General features: G+C 33.4%; 1 protein-coding gene across 1 annotated transcript; it reads right to left on the reverse strand.

Moving 5' to 3' along the window:
* Positions 1-348: 348 nt before the first annotated feature.
* Positions 349-18,037, reverse strand: nwk (FCH and double SH3 domains nervous wreck). Its single transcript, XM_090102362.1, has 18 exons — positions 17,909-18,037; positions 15,729-15,872; positions 14,839-14,924; positions 8,608-8,752; positions 7,418-7,554; positions 7,134-7,287; positions 6,364-6,591; positions 5,945-6,130; positions 5,624-5,860; positions 5,375-5,519; positions 5,140-5,309; positions 4,908-5,057; positions 4,552-4,818; positions 4,358-4,471; positions 4,160-4,268; positions 3,069-3,263; positions 2,424-2,458; positions 349-1,654 (listed from the first exon to the last, which is right to left on the reverse strand). The coding sequence occupies exons 1-18, from the start codon at positions 17,927-17,929 to the stop codon at positions 1,181-1,183; spliced, it is 2,997 nt and encodes a 998-aa protein (XP_089958488.1). The 5' UTR covers positions 17,930-18,037; the 3' UTR covers positions 349-1,180.
* Between the last annotated feature and the right edge of the window lie 643 nt (positions 18,038-18,680).

Below are 18,680 nucleotides of genomic sequence, written 5' to 3' on the forward strand. Positions count from 1 at the left end.
GTAGTTAAATACATATTATATAATTTTATTAACTAAGTATATACACATCTCTACATATCACGACCGCTTCCCACTCCGTCAAAAATGCAAGTTTAAAGCTGTTTAGAGCCTTATAGAAATTCTTATAGTAATTATTTTTTATAGTCAACATGAACAGGTTTCTCTAATATGAATTGTAGGAATTAAATATAAAATTTAAAAGTGGTCTAAGGCTTCAGGTTCTGGTCAGATACTATTGACTATAATATTTATTTGTCAAATCGGGTGATTATTTGTCAATCGGGAAATCGGGTGAAACCCTTTGGAATTTATCCTGCATCAAACTGTTAATTATACTTTTTTAAGTATTTAATTTTAAAGGTAGGTAGGTATACATCTCAATTGATAGATGATATTTTAAATACTCATAAATAATGAAAGGCGGATTTTCATAAAGTTAAAATACTTGTAATCATTAGAATATTTTATTATTCATTAACTAATTAGACTTTCGCAATCTGCCAAAAAATAACGTTAAGCAATATAACCATTGAGACCGTACCTACGTACCTGCAGCAGGGGCAATATTGGAATTGCACCCTTAATTGGCTCCTTAATTGTGATGTTTATAGGCAAGCAGGGGAAATTTAGAGAACAACTGAAATTGCTCCGACCTCCGACCAACTGAGATTGTTCCAATATTGCCCCTGCGGTGGGTACGTGAGTAGCCGGCTTAATACTTAGAATTGAATTCAATCGGAAAATCATATTGAAATATAACGTACCGAATGCTACTAACGCCATTACCTAATTATGTACTAAACTATGTTTATCTATGTATGAGTCTCAAATAACACGAAGTCAGACAAAGTTAGGCCTAGGTATTATTATTGTGGACTGACGCAGGGTAAATGCGTCTCAGTGCGTAAGTGAACGTATAGGTAATTTACTAATTTCATTCGGTACTGTGTAAAATATTAACGTGAGAAACGGTCTTATTGCGTAGACGATCAGAAGCAGTCTGTTTGTACAGTAAACATAGCAATTAGTATAAATTTAGATGTCAATAAATATCAGTCAACGTCGTCGCCTGCGGATAGTGTCCGATCGTCTACAGCGATTGCGTAGACGTTGCGTTCACGAAAACGCGTAGAAAACGTATTACAAAGTTCTGAATATCATTAAAGTAGCGTTCATTAAGTTAAGCATTAGATTCTTTGAGATCAGTGAGCCTCGCCAGTTGCGCGGGCTCCAACTCGTCGGGAATGGAGGCGCGGCCGGCGCGGGGCGCTGAGGGCGGGGATTGGGGAGCGGTCGGGGGTCCGGAGGCCACGGAAGCGCCGGTCGATTCGCCTTCGGACGCCGTTGAGCTCGAGGCGGGGTGCGGAGCAGAGTCGGCGTGGCCTTCGTCAGTTTCCCGCAAGCACACGGCGGTCTGTTCGGAGAGGGAGGATTCTTCGTCGTCGTTCTCTTCCGGGCGTTCGGGTTCCTCAGGCTGTTGCTCCGGCTGCTCCGGCTCCGGCTCCGTAGGGGGGAATGGTTGGTCGGGCTCCTCTACCATAGGGGTGGCGGCAGTGATTACTATTTGTGCCACGCCCAGGCCGCAATCTTCGGTGGGTAGTTCAACTTTTGGCGGCGGCGGTTTCGACTGCGGGGCGGGGGGTATCTCCTCTTCCTAGTATCAAAACAACTTTTAATCATTCTTATTTCCTATAAAGATATTATGTATACCCGTTAGGTAGGGACTTTTACTCGCATATATATCCTTGCTGTAGCGTTGTTACAAGTTCAGAGGGCAACTTTTTACTCCAGAAGATGATTAAGAATATTCTTTTGGTAAAACATTTGTCATTCCGATTCTGTTAAATTCACTAATTAAACTGTAGAGCTATTATTTGTTTCTACATCCAACACACCATGCTTTTATTTAGGCAACATGCTTGTGATGAGATGAATGTCTATCTACTTTTACTTTAAGCTACTAATTATTATTATATATACCTAATATTCTATTACACATATCGTTGATAGACAATTTGTAACTACAGTGTTCGTCAAACCTACTCAATATATATATTTAATAGAACTAGTTACAATATATGTCAACATAGCTGGAGGTATATACTTAATACTCTTATTAATTATAGATAATTAGCACACAAAATATAAGATACCATTTAGACACACATAAACGACAATAATATATGTATATTAAAATAAAGTTGTATGAAAGAATAGACATTGTTCCATGGTAGGTCCATGTATTGTCATTTATGTTTGCATTTTTTGGCATATAAGTACTTAACATATTTATAGCACGTCAGTAGATAATTACAAAATATAAACACAGAAGCAAACAAAAAGCATTGTGATAGCGGCACGAAGCACACCACATTATCATCATTATTGTATTTAAATATTATTTTTGAAACATAAAGTCAAACCTCGTCTTCAATATTTTCACCCAGAACCTCATCGACTGAAGCATGGAAAAAATGTGGGAAATTAACACAACATAGTTTATTATAGCATGAACAATTATTAAAAAATATAAACCATCGAAATCAGGATATTATGAGAACTCCATACTCTACTAAAGACACAAATTATAAATTGCGTATAATTGCTGTAGAGCACAGCTACGAAAACATTAGCATAATAAACGACTTGTTAAACGACATATTCACAATTTTAGAAAGAATTCTAGTATTGACACGATAATTGTCCATTTATCTATTGGCGCTTATTGCATATTTTCATCCTATAAGTCATAATAGCAGAAACTGCCTAACGTCAGGATAAATTGCCCCATACAATAACAATGGGTTTCTTCAAATTGTAGCGTTGGAATATTAGCGCTCAAAATATCTATTTTATTTTTCAGATATAGGGTATATTATATTATTTTTCAGTATATTTCACAATACACAAGGTTTTCCTTTATTATTTAATAAGTAAACCAAGCTCATTTTACCTTATTAATCGATCGAAAAATTGCAAGTTGTTATTAATTTTTATTTGTCATTTAGAGGATTTTGGAATCACCAATCATGTAAACGAATGTAAAATTATTTGTTCGCATTACTTACCGATTATAGCAGGAGCGCCACCTTGTTGAGGCGAAAATTGTGTGTCATACTGATCGTGCTGATTCCTACTTAGTTCTAGATTAAAGCTGAAATCTGGTTGACTGTCCATAGAGTCGCCCATGCCTGCTGGTGGCGGTGGCGGTGGGTCAGCAGGAGGCGCAGCACTTTTTACATTGTTGTTTTCATTCTCGACCTCTAGCAGCGTCCAAGAAGGGCAAATGTTTCAGCAAGCTGTTTCCATGGTTACTTTCGTAGTAAGTATGAATTTCATATGAGTTCAGTGCCATTTTTATACGGATTACAGGCACATCCATTTCTCTAACTTGTTCTATTTTTGTCATAAATATATTATTGACAAAAGGTATAGATAAGCGGTGACGATGCAACAAACTTAGCCATTTGTGTGTTGTGTCGTTTCGTAAATTGATAAGCAATTAATTTCTTGATCCTTTATGCATATAGTAGTTTTAATTAAAAGTAGTTGTTGGAGCAAGTGTAGAAGGTAAGAAATAGCAAAAGAAAGGAAAATAAGGATATAATAATATAGTCTTCATAATTCTAAAGCGCGTTGTCCGGTAACTAACCTATGTATAATATTTGATCAAACAATGTAAATCTGTTCTTTTCTATTTGCGTAATTGCATATTAAATATGACAGTTATTTCTATGTAATAATTTCGTGCAAATTACGAATATCATGCAATTACAGCGATTACGAATGGACCTGTGATTTGTAGCGCCGATTGTCCTACCGAAATCTATCGAGAATCTTTAAACGTGCCATTATTTAAAACACATCATGCCAATTGGGAATAAAAACCACAACCAATTACCCAATCAGCCAAGAAGCTATCTATGGCGTGAGATACGGCACAATGTGTTGCCACTATGATTGTACGATACAATACAGAAATATACAATACTGCGCTGCAAGACACCGACATAATTTGTCACTCGTACATGGACAATTCAAAACGTATTCAATTAAGTCTTTAGAAGGAAAAGAACCAAGGAAAAAGTTGTCAAAGTACGAGAGACTAGTGCAAGAATAAAATAGAAGAAAGTAAAGTTAAAAAATCTTGAACGCTTACGGTCATCATTAAAGCCACCACCTGGGGATCCAGGAGGAGAAGCGAACACTGGTGGAGCTGAATCCGGCGGAGTCCAGTCCTCATCCGCACCACTCAATGGTTCTCCATTCTAGAAGTGTATCCAAATTACAAAATTATATCTTCATCCACTTTTAAGAATAAAATTAACGATAATGATGCAACAAAAATAAACATTACTTCATCACATTCCTCGACTATCAAAGATGGGAAATTTCCTATAACGCCGCTAACTTCCCCGCGCCACCATCCATCATCAACACCGTGTGCATCTCGAGAGACGATACGGATAATCTAAAACAAATAAAGTATAATTATGATTTAGGTATATTAAAATAATACAAACACTATTTTTGAATTTACAATAAGTGTACCTGTCCTTCTTCAAGATTGAGTTCATCTGAGGCTTCGGCATCATAGTCATAAAGTGCAAAGCAATAACCGAGAGTTGGTAGCGATACTTCCTTAGCTTGAGCGGGTTTTTGATGCTGTTCAACTTTTTGTTCTTCAGGCTTGGCGACCGGTGCTGAAATAACAGATATTTGATCTGGGGATTGCACTACGTCAGCATCTTCACCTTCTACCGTGTAGTCAACAGATGAGAAAGATATCTGTGTTACCAAACCTGGAGCGCTTGAAGCCTGAAAATATACAAAGTTGAAAAGGAACAATTTACAGTTAATTTATTAAAAGGAAACATGTCGAGGATTTGTAATTGTTATCGCCTTACCTGTTCCCTGTCAATATCCAAATAGTTGTGTGGCACGTAGCCCTCTTCGCCACGATAGTTACGAGCACGAAGCCAACCGTCACCATCACCTTCTCCAACGACTTCCAATTGCTCATTTTCAATGATAGATAATTCATCTGGATTTTGCGCCTATAAAAACAAGTAAATGATTTACTCATTAAATATTCGATAAATAATTATTTCCAATTCTATTATCCATTATGATACCTACCGTGTATGAATACAAAGCGGTGCATTTATAAAGCGGAGGTGCTGGTGGCTCAATAGTCTCAGCTGGAGGTGCCGTTGTTTCAGGCTCCGATTCACCCCAGTTCACTTGTGTGGGATCTTCCCAGCCGACGGTAAGCTGTTCTATGCGCATACGATCTTCTTCCAATTCCGCTGCAAACAGATATAATTTATTAAAAGATACTTGCTAATGATCCTAATTATGTAACTTATTTTACCGTCTTCATCGTCCTCATGTTCATCTTCATGTTGGGAACCAGAAGTGGTTCGTTGATGTCCAGACGTAGTAGCGACAGCTGAAGTTGTGGCAGCTTCACCTTCGGTATTGTCACTATCGTAAAATGAATCCGAACTGGGTTGGTCCTACAAAAATCCATTAATCAAATAATTACAACAAAAGTAAAAATTGAAATAAAATATATTTCAGGAATAGGAGAAAAAATTGCAAGTAACTATTTATAACTTACAGCTGCACCAGAAGCATCGGTTCTGACGCTGACTAGACTGCTGCTTCGCGGCAATGTTTCTTGAACAGCTAACAAATCGACTTCTTTCAGCCATTCATCGACAGGAGCTCCTCCAGTTCGGAGACACTCTAATCTAGCCTCGTATTTAGCTTTAGATGTTTCTGAGCGTCTTATGTTTGTGCGAAGTTCGTCCATTCGGACATCTAACTCTGGACCATTTGGGTCATTCGGATCAACCTTAAAATTGTATCAAAATTAATACGTAATATGTTCGATTTCATAATTTTTAATGTTGTTTTAGAAATATTATTTATTACCAACCTTTTGACCAGCATCTCTCATAGCTTGATACAAATGTAATTTTCTGGTAGCATCCCTTACGAGAGCTGTCTCTCGGACTACTCTAGTAGCCCAACGACGAGCTTCTTGAGCCAAAGTTTGTGCAACAGTTTCATGCTCCATTGTAACCGTATCAATAGGATCATTGTCACAGGGTTCAAAATCATACTACAAAATCAAATGTCTAAATATTAAATATTCAACAAGTTATGTGAAAATTTGTAGACTACTATTAGAACAATCAAGTAAGTATTTAATGAAAATGTAATCTGATAAAAGCATTTAACTTCGCATCAGAATGATAATAAATTACACAAATACGGTAGACACTAATCTTGCAAACAATAGTTTTATTCGGCCGTCATAAATTTCAGAATAGATCAATTAGTATTGAAATTCACCTGAATATGTTGTTTCAAAACTGGATAGTACAAATAAAGACATTGCAAATTGTACTCCCTGGTGAGTTGTTGTGCTTGATCCCGAATTTTTCCGAAAGAATGTTGAGTGGCGGAGCACGTAAGCAACTCTGTTCGACCCATTAAGGTCAGAAACTCAGATACCTTCTCATATACGGCAGCTTCCATGCTTTGCATGCATGATTGCAGTTCCACCAAAAAGTAACGGTTCTAGGAAAAAATATCTTGATATTCATATAATATGGAAGATAGCGCTTTACTTTTTATGTCATATTGTATCTAAAACTGAATAGAATTTAATAACATTCTCAATTTAATTCCGCAACAGTGCTTGCAACTTTTAAGAGCTAGCGTCTGATATAAGTGCTGAAAACGATAAACTTTCAGGGTATGGTATTATTTTTCAACAGTCTACGAATGATGAGACGGACGTTGTAGTTAATTTATAAATTCTGAAGTACACTGTTAATTCGTAACCATGCGCTTTTTGAACCGTTTATAAGTCATTCGTATAATTTCAATGTTCTTAACAATGGACAACTGTTTGAATTATTCTAAAACAAACTTCATAACTACAATGCCCGATATTTGAGTTAATATGTTAAATAAACAAAGATATGGTATGATTACTCTTTCTTTCTCTATGAAGAATGGCAACGGTTAATGTACTTTAATTTATTATAGAAGTTCTTTGCACAAAATAATCAATGCGGCCGTTTCAAATGGGTATCTAAATAAGAAAAGTAAATAACCTGATGAGCGTTGGCTGCAGCAATGCTCAACAGATAGTCATTCCTAGCGCCCGTTGATTTTTCCTCAAGCTGATCCCGCCGAGAAGAGACTTTGGCGCTGTTCTTTTGCAACGATGTTATTGATTGAAAGAAAGATCCCTTTTTCTTTTTCAGCCTAAAATTGTTTAGACGCATGAATATTTGCGACGTTAAAACAAGATCATTATAAACATTAACATTGAATCTAATTAAAAAAAATGTAAGTATAAAATCATCTCTGATTGACTTTATATTTTAACACTTACTTTTCCTCGATGTCTTTAGCTTTGTCCCTCACGTCATGAGCTGTGTGTTCCTCATCAAAATACAGCTTTTTGTTTTTGTCCACGTCCAGAACAGTGAGTTGAAGTTCTTTGTGAGCTTGAGCCAATAAGTCTGTGCTCTATCAACCATGAATTATATATTTGAATTAGCGAAATGTAAAACGTGGCAAAACTTTTGTGTTCGCTGTAATTTTGCGATGACAGATGTTGATGATTATTTTAATTGTGCAATGAAAACTTTCAGACATGTTTCAAGATAGATACAAATTTAATGAGAATCGTTCTCTATTGGCGTGTCTAAAATAGTTGGTAGGCCATTAATTAGCAACTACAACGAACTTTATTTGTAATGATAGGCATTTATAACGAAAATTATTACATTTTGCGGTAGTAAATCTACTATCCTCCTATTCAAAATATCAAAGTTTGCTATTTATATTATCTACTTATGTTTAATGAAAATTAAGTTATCAAGCTAATGGAAACTCCATTATTATTAATTGTTTATAATAGCTCTGTGATTGACATTACCTAAAATAGGAATCTTCAACTCCAATTTAATAATGGAAAGGTCGTGCCATTTATAGCAATGCAACAAAGTTCATAAATAAAACCAACGGTAAGTCCTAACTTTTCCGACGCGGTAGACCGTAGAGTTGCATCTATTTCAGTTGTAAAAGTTTTAATTTAATTAAACGGAGACATTATTAACTATTGATAGAATTATAATAATTAATTATTCAAGCCGAGGTTATAAATATTCCATTCCAAGTTAGATTTCCACGAAATTCACCTGGATTGAACCGTGACATTTAATAACTTTTTTACAATACATTAAGCTGTAGCCTGTAGGATAACAAGGCCACGAAACCTACATAATTCTAATTTGAGGTAAGATCATAAGGTGGATGACATGAGTGGGTAGATATTCTTTAATTTTTTTACTTTCCTATGCTGATGTACCTAAATAATTTATGAATTTTGTACATAAGTATTTGCGTATCAACTTTAAAAAACACTTTATCATAATAACTATCAATCCTCAATTAATTAAGAAAGGTCATTTAATCTGTACACTCTGCTGTCTGTACAATTTATTGTCTGTTACTTGAAATAAATGTAATAAATAAAATAAATAATCAAAAAGTTTCAGAGCTGAAACCTACTCTTACCTTCTTAGCAACATTCATCTTATGCTGCCGTAAAACTTTAGCTTCGTCGGCGATTTGCTGTTGAAAAACCTCGACTGCGGCGAGGCGGGCCCGAGCTAACTTCTCGTTTTCTTCCAAAACAGTTCGCCACACATTCCACATGTTCCTAGCATTTTAATAATCATAAAATATAAAGTAGGTATCGATTTTAAGAATTTTACATAACAGAAACCGTTTTCCGTGATTTTAGAGAGAAATCTATAGGTACCTACTTCATAATATATTCCAAACATGTAACTATGTAGCTAACGTATTAATATCAAAAAAACCTAAACACGGAAAATAAATATGTAATTGAGATTAGGTAGGTAAGGTAACGGCACCAGTCGTGGACAAGCATCCAGTAATGGACAAAATAAATATTAAATTTAAATATTAAGACCAAAATTAACGTTATATAATTTGGCAATACTTAAAATAAAAGTTTGGTTCATAAGCTATCAAAATACGACATTTCATCTTATTCGGCCAAAATGTTTGAAGATGGCAGAACATTATGTTTAGTTGCTGCGACCCGTTTCGAAGAAATTCGTTTTTACTAAGAAAATCCTTAAGGAAGTGAGGACACAATTTTGGTTATAAGAATTTTTGTATAAATGTCAGCAAAATTTGATATTACTTTTATTTATAGTAGTTAAGTGTACGAAATATTACACGATTTAGTATCATGATAGGTTATGTTGTTTAAATAAAATTCATCAGTGTCCATAACTGGATTTAATTCTATGGATATATCCATTTATGGACATATGTCGAAAATAAACTTTTTTTAAAGGTATTAATTACATGCGCTTTTCTGTATTGTCTTTTCTTTCTGATTAATAATATACCTATCACGACCATTTCAAACAAAGGGTTCCAATATTGTACAACAATTGTCCATGACTGGATTTGCTTTGGTTCCTATAATGGACATTGATATTTTTTGTTAAAATTACACTAATGGGTCCAACAACATAATATCTATCTAAACATAAAGAATATATTTTAGAACAATGGGTCATTATGTGCTGTGCGACTCGTTCTCGGCTTCATTCTCTATCACTGCGTAGAGAAGTCGCATACTTATGCGTATTGTAACGCATCTATCATAGAGAGTTCTCTGATGAACTGTTTGGATCGTTGTCTGCTGCTAAATTCCACCACCATATAGCACACACGCTTAAATTTCATCCACACCATCTTGACAACAGTTTAAAAAAAGCTTTTTGCCTCGTGCTACAATTTGGAATCCATATCGATGGACCGATCAGATTAAGGCTGCTGGCGGATTCAGATTGGCGATTCACTTCACAAGTGTAGCGGAATGCCAGGAAACAGAGAGATATGGCGGAACATCGTGAAGTGGGTAACATCTATCCCCCTAGAGTGATATATGACGAAGAAGAAGAATTCCCAAATTGGATGGAATGGCAGTACTTTTTTAGTTATATTTTTCATCCCTGACTTATTGAGAAAAAAACCATATTGGTGTTTCTTAACGGACATGACTCGTATTTAACAATGCATTTGTCCAATTTTTGCCTAGAAAATGGAAATTAAGACTGTTTTAAATATTATAAGTACGCAAAATAATTAATAAGTACTATTTTTTATAAATACATCCCCGATTTATTGTATTCCAATCATCATTTTCAAGATTCTATTGATAACTATAAGTCTTCTCCAAGTGTAAATAACTGGAGAAACTACATTAGGTACAGTCCATAAATGGGTGTTCATAACTGGATGTTGTCCAAAATTGGGTGTCCATCATTAGATTTTTCACTGTCCAACACTGGTGCAAAAAAGTGGTTTTTTAATTTATAAATAACTTCATTATTTATGCATTGTAATCTTTTTTCTAACATTGGTTACGTTAAACTAACATAGAACTAAAGGTATAACTAAACAATATCCAATAAAGTTAAAAAACCTACGAGAAATTTGCAAAAAACTTCAATTTTTTCCTTAATCTGTACAAGACTGGTGCCGTTACGTTATTGTACGTGTAAAATAATCCCCTAATGTTTTAAGTCTGACTCCCAAAGTACTAGATAGATACAAAATACACTTGTGAAACTTCCTTTTTAGATGATTTCTAAAAAAAATTGAAATAGTGACAATATGATACAAAGATGATACGTAACAAAAAATTGAAGTGATAGCGATTTTATCGAATATTAAATAACGAATCCAGGATATTACGATGTGGCAGGATGTATGACCTACTTCAGATTATCAGATATTAGTTTACCTATGAGTAAGTATTTGAAGATGCGAAAAAAATAAAACTAAGTACAGGTCACAGAATTACTATGATTATAAAGCTTATTATCATTTATCAGAAAAACTATAGTATTTACGATTGTAGTACTTAGGTTCTCACAGTGTTCTCATCTCTGTCACATTTGTTGTTTAGTATAAATAAAAAGCAAAAACCAAGAAAGATACGAGTAATAGCAGCTCGAAATTATTTGTGTAGATCGAAATGACATCACACTCCGCTGGCTCTATTTGTTTGGGGAAGGTATTTGACTATTTGGACTAAAGTATTAGATATAGACCCGCTGTCAGGTAGACTTTTGGCTCTTGGTATTTGCTTAGTTCAACAGGAAGCTTTCCCCCTTTCACCTTTATGAAATTTTTTCAGACGTAGTTCAATATCAACGTTATGTTTATTTTTAAATGGCTAAGCATTTTGGAAGAAAAGTAAAACGTTTTTATTGAAAATTGTAGAAATATATCCATTAAATACCGGACGTAGGTTCTGTAAGTAACAAAGATTTATAAACTATTTGTATGGATCGTATTCATCAAGCCACCGCATTGGCTTATGGCTATAGTTGCTGTTGGCCATTGTTTTGTATGCTTGGAACTTGGAAGACAGAAATGTAATGGAAATCACTGTAGCTTCTTTATTAAATCTTTCATTGTTTACGATAATACGAAATTTCAGTTATAAGTAGAATTGAAAAACACTTGAAATGAATAGGTATCTCGAACTATGTACATAACTTAAATACCTATATAATGTTAGGTAGCTATAAGTTTCTTCCCTAGACTTAACTCCAGCTTCTTTTAGTATTTGCTTTAAAAAAATAGTCTCCACACCGCATATCTTTTTCGGATGATCACACCTTCACGTAGGTACATAAATAATATACCTATCCGCTACGAAATTTGCAACCACACTGACACTAATGCACAGAAGTTGTTTGGGGAATTTATTTAATGGAAATCTATTTTCGGCTAGATCAAAATATGTTCTCTAGGATTATTTCACGATAACTAGTCTCTACTTTCGAGATGCGATACTGTTCTGAGTTCATATAGTTCGTACCTAGGAATTTATTATATGTAATTACAAATACCTATATTTAATGGAAAAACAATCTTTGCCCAAGCTAAATTTACACTTCAAGAGGGATGCGATAGACTGTTGAACACGATTACTTCGAGTGAATGGTTTTAGATCGGATACGTACGCAAACAAGTCAACGTTGCGTTCCATGACAGATGACACGTCGGACCACGCTCGCCCACGCGATCATGCATGCATTTTGCTTGCTACTCAATTAGCCATACTCAAAAGTTTTATACATTTTCTTTCGTACCAATGTAAATAGGTACCGGTCAAATGTGGCTACTTGACCACATTTTTTTACTTTTTCTTAGCTAACTTATTTATATTAAACTTTTATTAACATTTTATGATTTGTTCATGTCATGAATGATTTCATCATTCACTTTTACTAGGTATTTCTTTAAAATATATTGAATCTGACATTATTTACAAATAAACGTAATACAGGTCAAGTTGACACTGATGTGGTATCTTGACCTTGCACATCAGTTTTCATAGGTAGATGCTTAACATTCTTGTTTTAGGCTAAGTTGCTATTACTTTTTAATTCTTCGATTTTTTAAATATTGCAGCCCGAAGCTTTACAATAAACTGTTAGGCTCTGGCTACCTGGTCAAGTTGCCACGGGATTTGTAATGATTTCATACAAAGCATTACATGTCGGATAGGGTTGTCACAAACAAGACACAAATTTTAATGAACTATTTATTTATTAAACTAAATTTAATACATATGTATATGTATATTACTTAATACTTATAGGTATTTATTAATAGGTAAGGAAACATTTATTTTTCATTAGAAATATGCTAAATCGTTGTCATCAAAGAGAGTGTAAGTATCTGGATTGTCCGAAATTTGCAGCAAATTTATTGATTTTACTATGCAAAACTCGAAACAGATAAAAAAAGGAAAAAATGCAGTCACGTTATTTTTTGTGTCAACCCTAGGCGTCGGTCAAGTTGCCACGCAGCGGTCAATGGCAACTTGACCTAACCTGAGGCATCAATGCCCAAGCAAATATTTCGACAGATGAGCCTAAAATTGGATAGTTCCCACTGTAAAATCAATCTCTAGGGTTTATTACACAACATATCAAAACTGTACTCACCTGAGATGTGCAGTTTAAGCTCTACAAACATAATAATACTGACACCGGCAAAAGATCCTTAGTCACAGTCACACTTCGATACGTTATATTGCGAGAACCAACAGCGTTACCGCTTTAAAATTAAAATATGTTGCCAATTAATATTTTAAAAACCTACCAACATCGATACGTTAGGTCAATTTGCTTTCAATTCTACAAAATTTGATATTTTGTTGTTAAACGGAAGGTGTGGTCAAGTTGCCAAGTAAAGGTCAAGTAGCCACATTTGACGGTACCTATTAATCTTAATTATACAATGCGCAAAAAATTAAAACATACGTCATTTGTTTGTACATAAAGACTCTTAAAGATCTACCGATTGCCAAGACAGGTTGAAAAAAGAAGCATTCATAATACTTATAATATAAGAGCCCACGACGGCCAGACTTTCCTTTCTTTCGGAAAGTTGAAAGTTTCTCTGTATATGTCTCCGATACAGATAAGAACGACCAGCGACTATCAAGTCTGGGTTGTGGTTACTTTGGCAGGAAACAGGTAGTAAGGGTGTATAAAATTGTACCTAACTTTCATTATAGTTTAAAAGCTAAATTTTATATATGTTACTTGGGGACCTATAGAAAGACATTACCTTAAGAGCCAGACAGTTTTCATGGTTCTTACAACTAGCCAGACACATTTAAAAAATAACTAACATATCATCAAATTCACATAACTACCTAAAAGCGTAACAAATATGAAATAACCCACTAAAACATTAGTTAACTATAATTATTAAAAAAAATAAAAGTATAATATATAAGTAATAAAGTTATTACTTATCTTTTACTTAAACTTATGTTGATGGAATTTCACGTATCCCGATGACTTTTTTATTGTGTCATCGAGATACGTGAAATTTCATCAACATAAACCCCCGTAAAAGATAAGTAATAACTTTATTAATTATATATTATACTTTTATTTTTTTTAATAATTATAGTTAACTAATGTTTTAGTGGGTTATTTCATATTTGTTACGCTTTTAGGTAGTTATGTGAATTTGATGATATGTTAGTTATTTTTTAAATGTGTCTGGCTAGATGTAAGAACCATGAAAACTGTCTGGCTCTTAAGGTAATGTCTTTTTATAGGTCCCCAAGTAACATATATAAAATTTAGCTTTTAAACTATAATGAAAGTTAGGTACTATTTTATACACCTTCACTACCTGTTTCCTGCCAAAGTAACCAAAACCCAAACTTGATAGTCGCTGGTCGTTCTTATCTGTATCGGAGACATATACAGAGAAACTTTCAACTTTCCGAAAGAAAGGAAAGTCTGGCCGTCGTGGGCTCTTGATCTATTAGAATAGAATATGTAAGGTAAATTTCATCCTCAGTGAATGTTATGTTTTTCGAATATTATTTCTATAGCTATCTACTCAGCCCATCGTGTAGTTAAGTATCGCTCCATGAAAGAATGTAATTAGATGTTCCTTTCAACCTTTCGTACACTTTTAATGCACGGAATGAAGAACTTTTTCACATTGTTATCATTGATATAACCCAGATTAACTTATGAGCATTAGGTACCCATCTCTATCTTTGAAAATGTGCAAATAGTTTATACCAGGATTATAGCTGCAATAAAAGCGGAAAATGGCCCGTGGCAGTGCAGGTAAAATAGTAAACAACATCGCTAGAAAAAATCACCTCGTGACAAATCTTATTAGCTGTATTATAAAGAAAATACTTACCATTTTTCTTCAGCTCCATCCACCTTAATATCAGGTATATTAGGTATCTTCTTGTTCAGGTATGCAGAAGATATTTTCAATAGAGCCTAGGAATGAAACATTACAAGCAATGTTGTAATATCTTCTGTGTAATATATTTTAATACATAATATAATGAAGAGCTAGAATTTTGAGCTTTATAATTATTTTTTATTTTAGGTTTAAGATTAGGACTGCATTGTCTTGAATTGTCTGAAATCTGAATTGTTTGATTGCACACACGAATAATTTTTATAAATTATTCGTGATAGAATAATAAATATAATATTTTGTTGTATTTACTTTGATAAAGAAAACATAAATCCATTGATAGATATCCAATAAGTATGGAGAAAATGAATTCGTAGAAGCGCTACGAGCTTTACAGCGAATCCATATACGAATAATATAATATTCCCACTTTCAATTTCAATAGTGTATTATGTTCAAGATTCAATAACAAGTAAGTACCTAATATGATTTTTCATTTTGCGTCTTGTAATTGTGGAAGGCAAATGAAAATAGTGCATGAAAAAGTATTGTGATGGAAATGATATAATGTGATGTTTTTATTATAAATTTTATTTTGCATTAAATACATATATAAATAACAGTACTGAATCTTCGAAGGAATAAGTAAATGTTTTGAATTTAACATCTATTTTTTCCGTAATATGATTCTGTTATTTCTTTCCGACATATTATAGTAAAAATTTGAGAGATAAAGTGTGCTACGCCGTTCGTAGATATGTTCTACGGTCACGAAAGTATACCGTGTAGGACTTGTTTATATCTTTAAAATCATTTATTATAATCATATACATATATCATGTATAATGTATGTATGACTGCTGTTCGTTTTAATTACTTACCTCGGAATATGATTTTTCAATTGCCGAGCGCTTGATGGTGTAGGTGCGGAGATCTTCAAGCAAATCACACTCATGTTGGTTCTTAGCGTGTAGTTTCGCGATTTGTTCAGAGTGCAAATTTTTCAGAAACTTCGTGTAGTTACTCTGAGGACAATGTAGCCAGTTACTAAAAGGATTAAACAATTGAAATGAAATTAAACAATTGTTTCCATATGTGTTTAAGAATTCACTAATCTTATTATTTGCTTTGCTCAAAATGATCGATTACGATCATTTTGAGCAAAGCAAATTGACTTACCTATTAAGGTAAGTCAATTTTATATTGTTTAACAATAATTTTTTTACATTTTTTCAATACAGCTGAAAAAAAAGATTTAAAATAAACCTTATTTTTATACCTAAGTACTTGTGTTATGATAAACACAGTATGTTTATGATAATCACAGTACCTGTGTTTATCATAACTAATTACCTATATTGATCCTACAGAAAAAACAACTTTGATCCTTTGGTTTTGTAAAAAATAAAAAGACATGTAGGTACGTTGTACAATGTACAGCCCGCAACAGTCTTTTCTGAGTCTCAGCTTAGATTCGCTATAATTAATTAAGTTGTACTTATATACCTAATATGATTTCAATTTCGCTATTTTAATAGGTAAGTAGGTATTATGCGCTTCTCATTTAAACTCTTGTATGTGATTGTTCCGCTGTATTAAAATGTTAAGTAGATACAATATAACGAAAATGAAACAGCAAACCAAATGTTCTGAGACAATGAATGACCCTTGAACTGCAAGTAAACTATAAAAATAAAAAGTCAACTTTAAAATTAAAAAAGAACGATACAAAATAAGTCAAGGCGGTGAAAAATCTGCTACAAAAAGCGAAAAAAAATAAGATGCACTTCCAAAACATTAACAAAGGTGGAGTAAAAGAGCGGTGTTGTATAGGTATTTATAATAAGCTCGACCTTGTTTTGAAAAGGTTGATTCACTTAATAATAATGCAACTCTTAACTTATAAGGCTTTTTAAATAATAGTTTTGTTTATTTATTTTAAACAATATCAATTTTGTATTAAGTAGCGATTTGTTGTGAATTCTCAAACTTTTAAATTATAAATTGCATTTATTTATTTCTTTACATTTTATTTTTTCAAGTGAATTTTTACCCAGGAGATAAGATTCCTTTGTAAATCCTATTAGACTGTTAAATAATAATTTTAAATAATAATATAAATTGATCCCCAAAAAATTAAATAGACTTTTTTTAAGATTAAAGGCTACGAAATACGCATATTGAAGAGCATTGAGATACTATTAGTAATAATAGCTCAATGTTGAAGAGCGATAAAATTGCAATATGTCTATTATAATTATTAAGGGATTAAATAAAAACAGATTGTCCTATTTAAAACAAAAATTCGAATTAACTTAGTTTTCCTTCGGTCAAAACTTATAAACATAAAATATATCTACTTAGTCAATTACGAATAACTTCATTTTAATTTTCAGTGTGTAGGTACTGTAATGTTTTGCAATGAAAAAATGTTTACATATTAATTCTTATTACTTTTCCAGAATTTATTAAAATTTATTTATTACTATTCACAATTTTGAAAACCTAAAGAATTATTACTGTATTAATATTATAATAAATTTCATAGTGTTAACATAAACTTAGTTCAGTTTTCGTGAATAGACATAAAAACAAACGAAATATTTAAATACAAACTTGTCGTGAATAAGAATATTTTTTAAATTAAAAGTTTACGCTTCATTATATTATACTTAGTATTGTTGTAGTGCTGAATGGGTTTTATATACATAAAAACTGCAAATAGTAAGTAAGCACGAATATGGACATGATGCTACCTTCTCAAATGCTTCCATTATTAAACTAAAGGATGTGCAAATTATTCAATCATGCATCGCAACGATCTCATTGAAACATAAAACATTATTTCTATAGTTAATACACAATGGAATTCCTTTTCATGTTACATAATTGATTGTTAAACAGGGTCCAAAAACTGGATGTGTGCTAGTAATCTTTCATCGTAGATGCCAAGAAACGAGACCAGTTAGTAGGTGTAGGTGGTGCGCTAAATCCTGTGAGGGAGTCGCGATCTTGAGGGCAGTCATTGTCGTAGCCGTGAACTTAACAACGGTGGGCTTACCTTTCTCGGCGGGGGTTGCATGGCGAGGCGGATCGCCGCGACGGCGGCCGACGGGTATCAACGCGAAGCTACTCGGATCGATGGCGACACACGCAAGCGTGACCGTGCTCTGCCGCTTTTGCTCGTCGCCTGCCCGAGGCAGACTTTACGCATGCGTACCCTATACCTCTTATCACCATAGATTGGCTGAACCCACAGAGTAGACAGTATTCTCAAGATTTTAATAGCTACAATTATTTTTTTGAACTATGACCTTATGTCATAAACATGTAAATTATTATCAGGAGAGGTTAAAAATAAATTTCTTAGATTTCTTCGTTGAAACTTGAATATAAAGGTCTTCGTAATGCTAAGACAAGGAAGATTAAAATCATAGAGAAGATACCAAAAATATATTTATTTCATGATCGCAACTCGGTTATCTTTTGCTTCGAGGCTGTGTAAAAAAGTTGCCCGTTTTTTCATTAAAAATGCAATTTTTGATTATCGATTCGATAGAATTCCCATGTCACAATAATACCTTTTATATTTTTTAAGACAACGATTCAGCGAATTTTATATTGTGAAATGTAAAAGAAAATATTTTGATTGCTGTTTGCTAAGTAGGTATATTGTTTTGATTAACACTATGAATAACTACTTACACATGTTGAATTCTCAGATTGTTATACATATGTTTTATTTCTTTCTACATAATACATAGACAATAGATAGATAAATTATGTCTACTACAGTGGTACTACATAATTATGTAGTAAGTACCACTGTAGTA

This window comes from Colias eurytheme, chromosome 1, assembly GCF_061535395.1.
Source record: "Colias eurytheme isolate Ceu_HAF_F1 chromosome 1, ilColEury1 Martin Lab GWU primary, whole genome shotgun sequence".
NCBI classification, from domain to species: domain Eukaryota; kingdom Metazoa; phylum Arthropoda; class Insecta; order Lepidoptera; family Pieridae; genus Colias; species Colias eurytheme.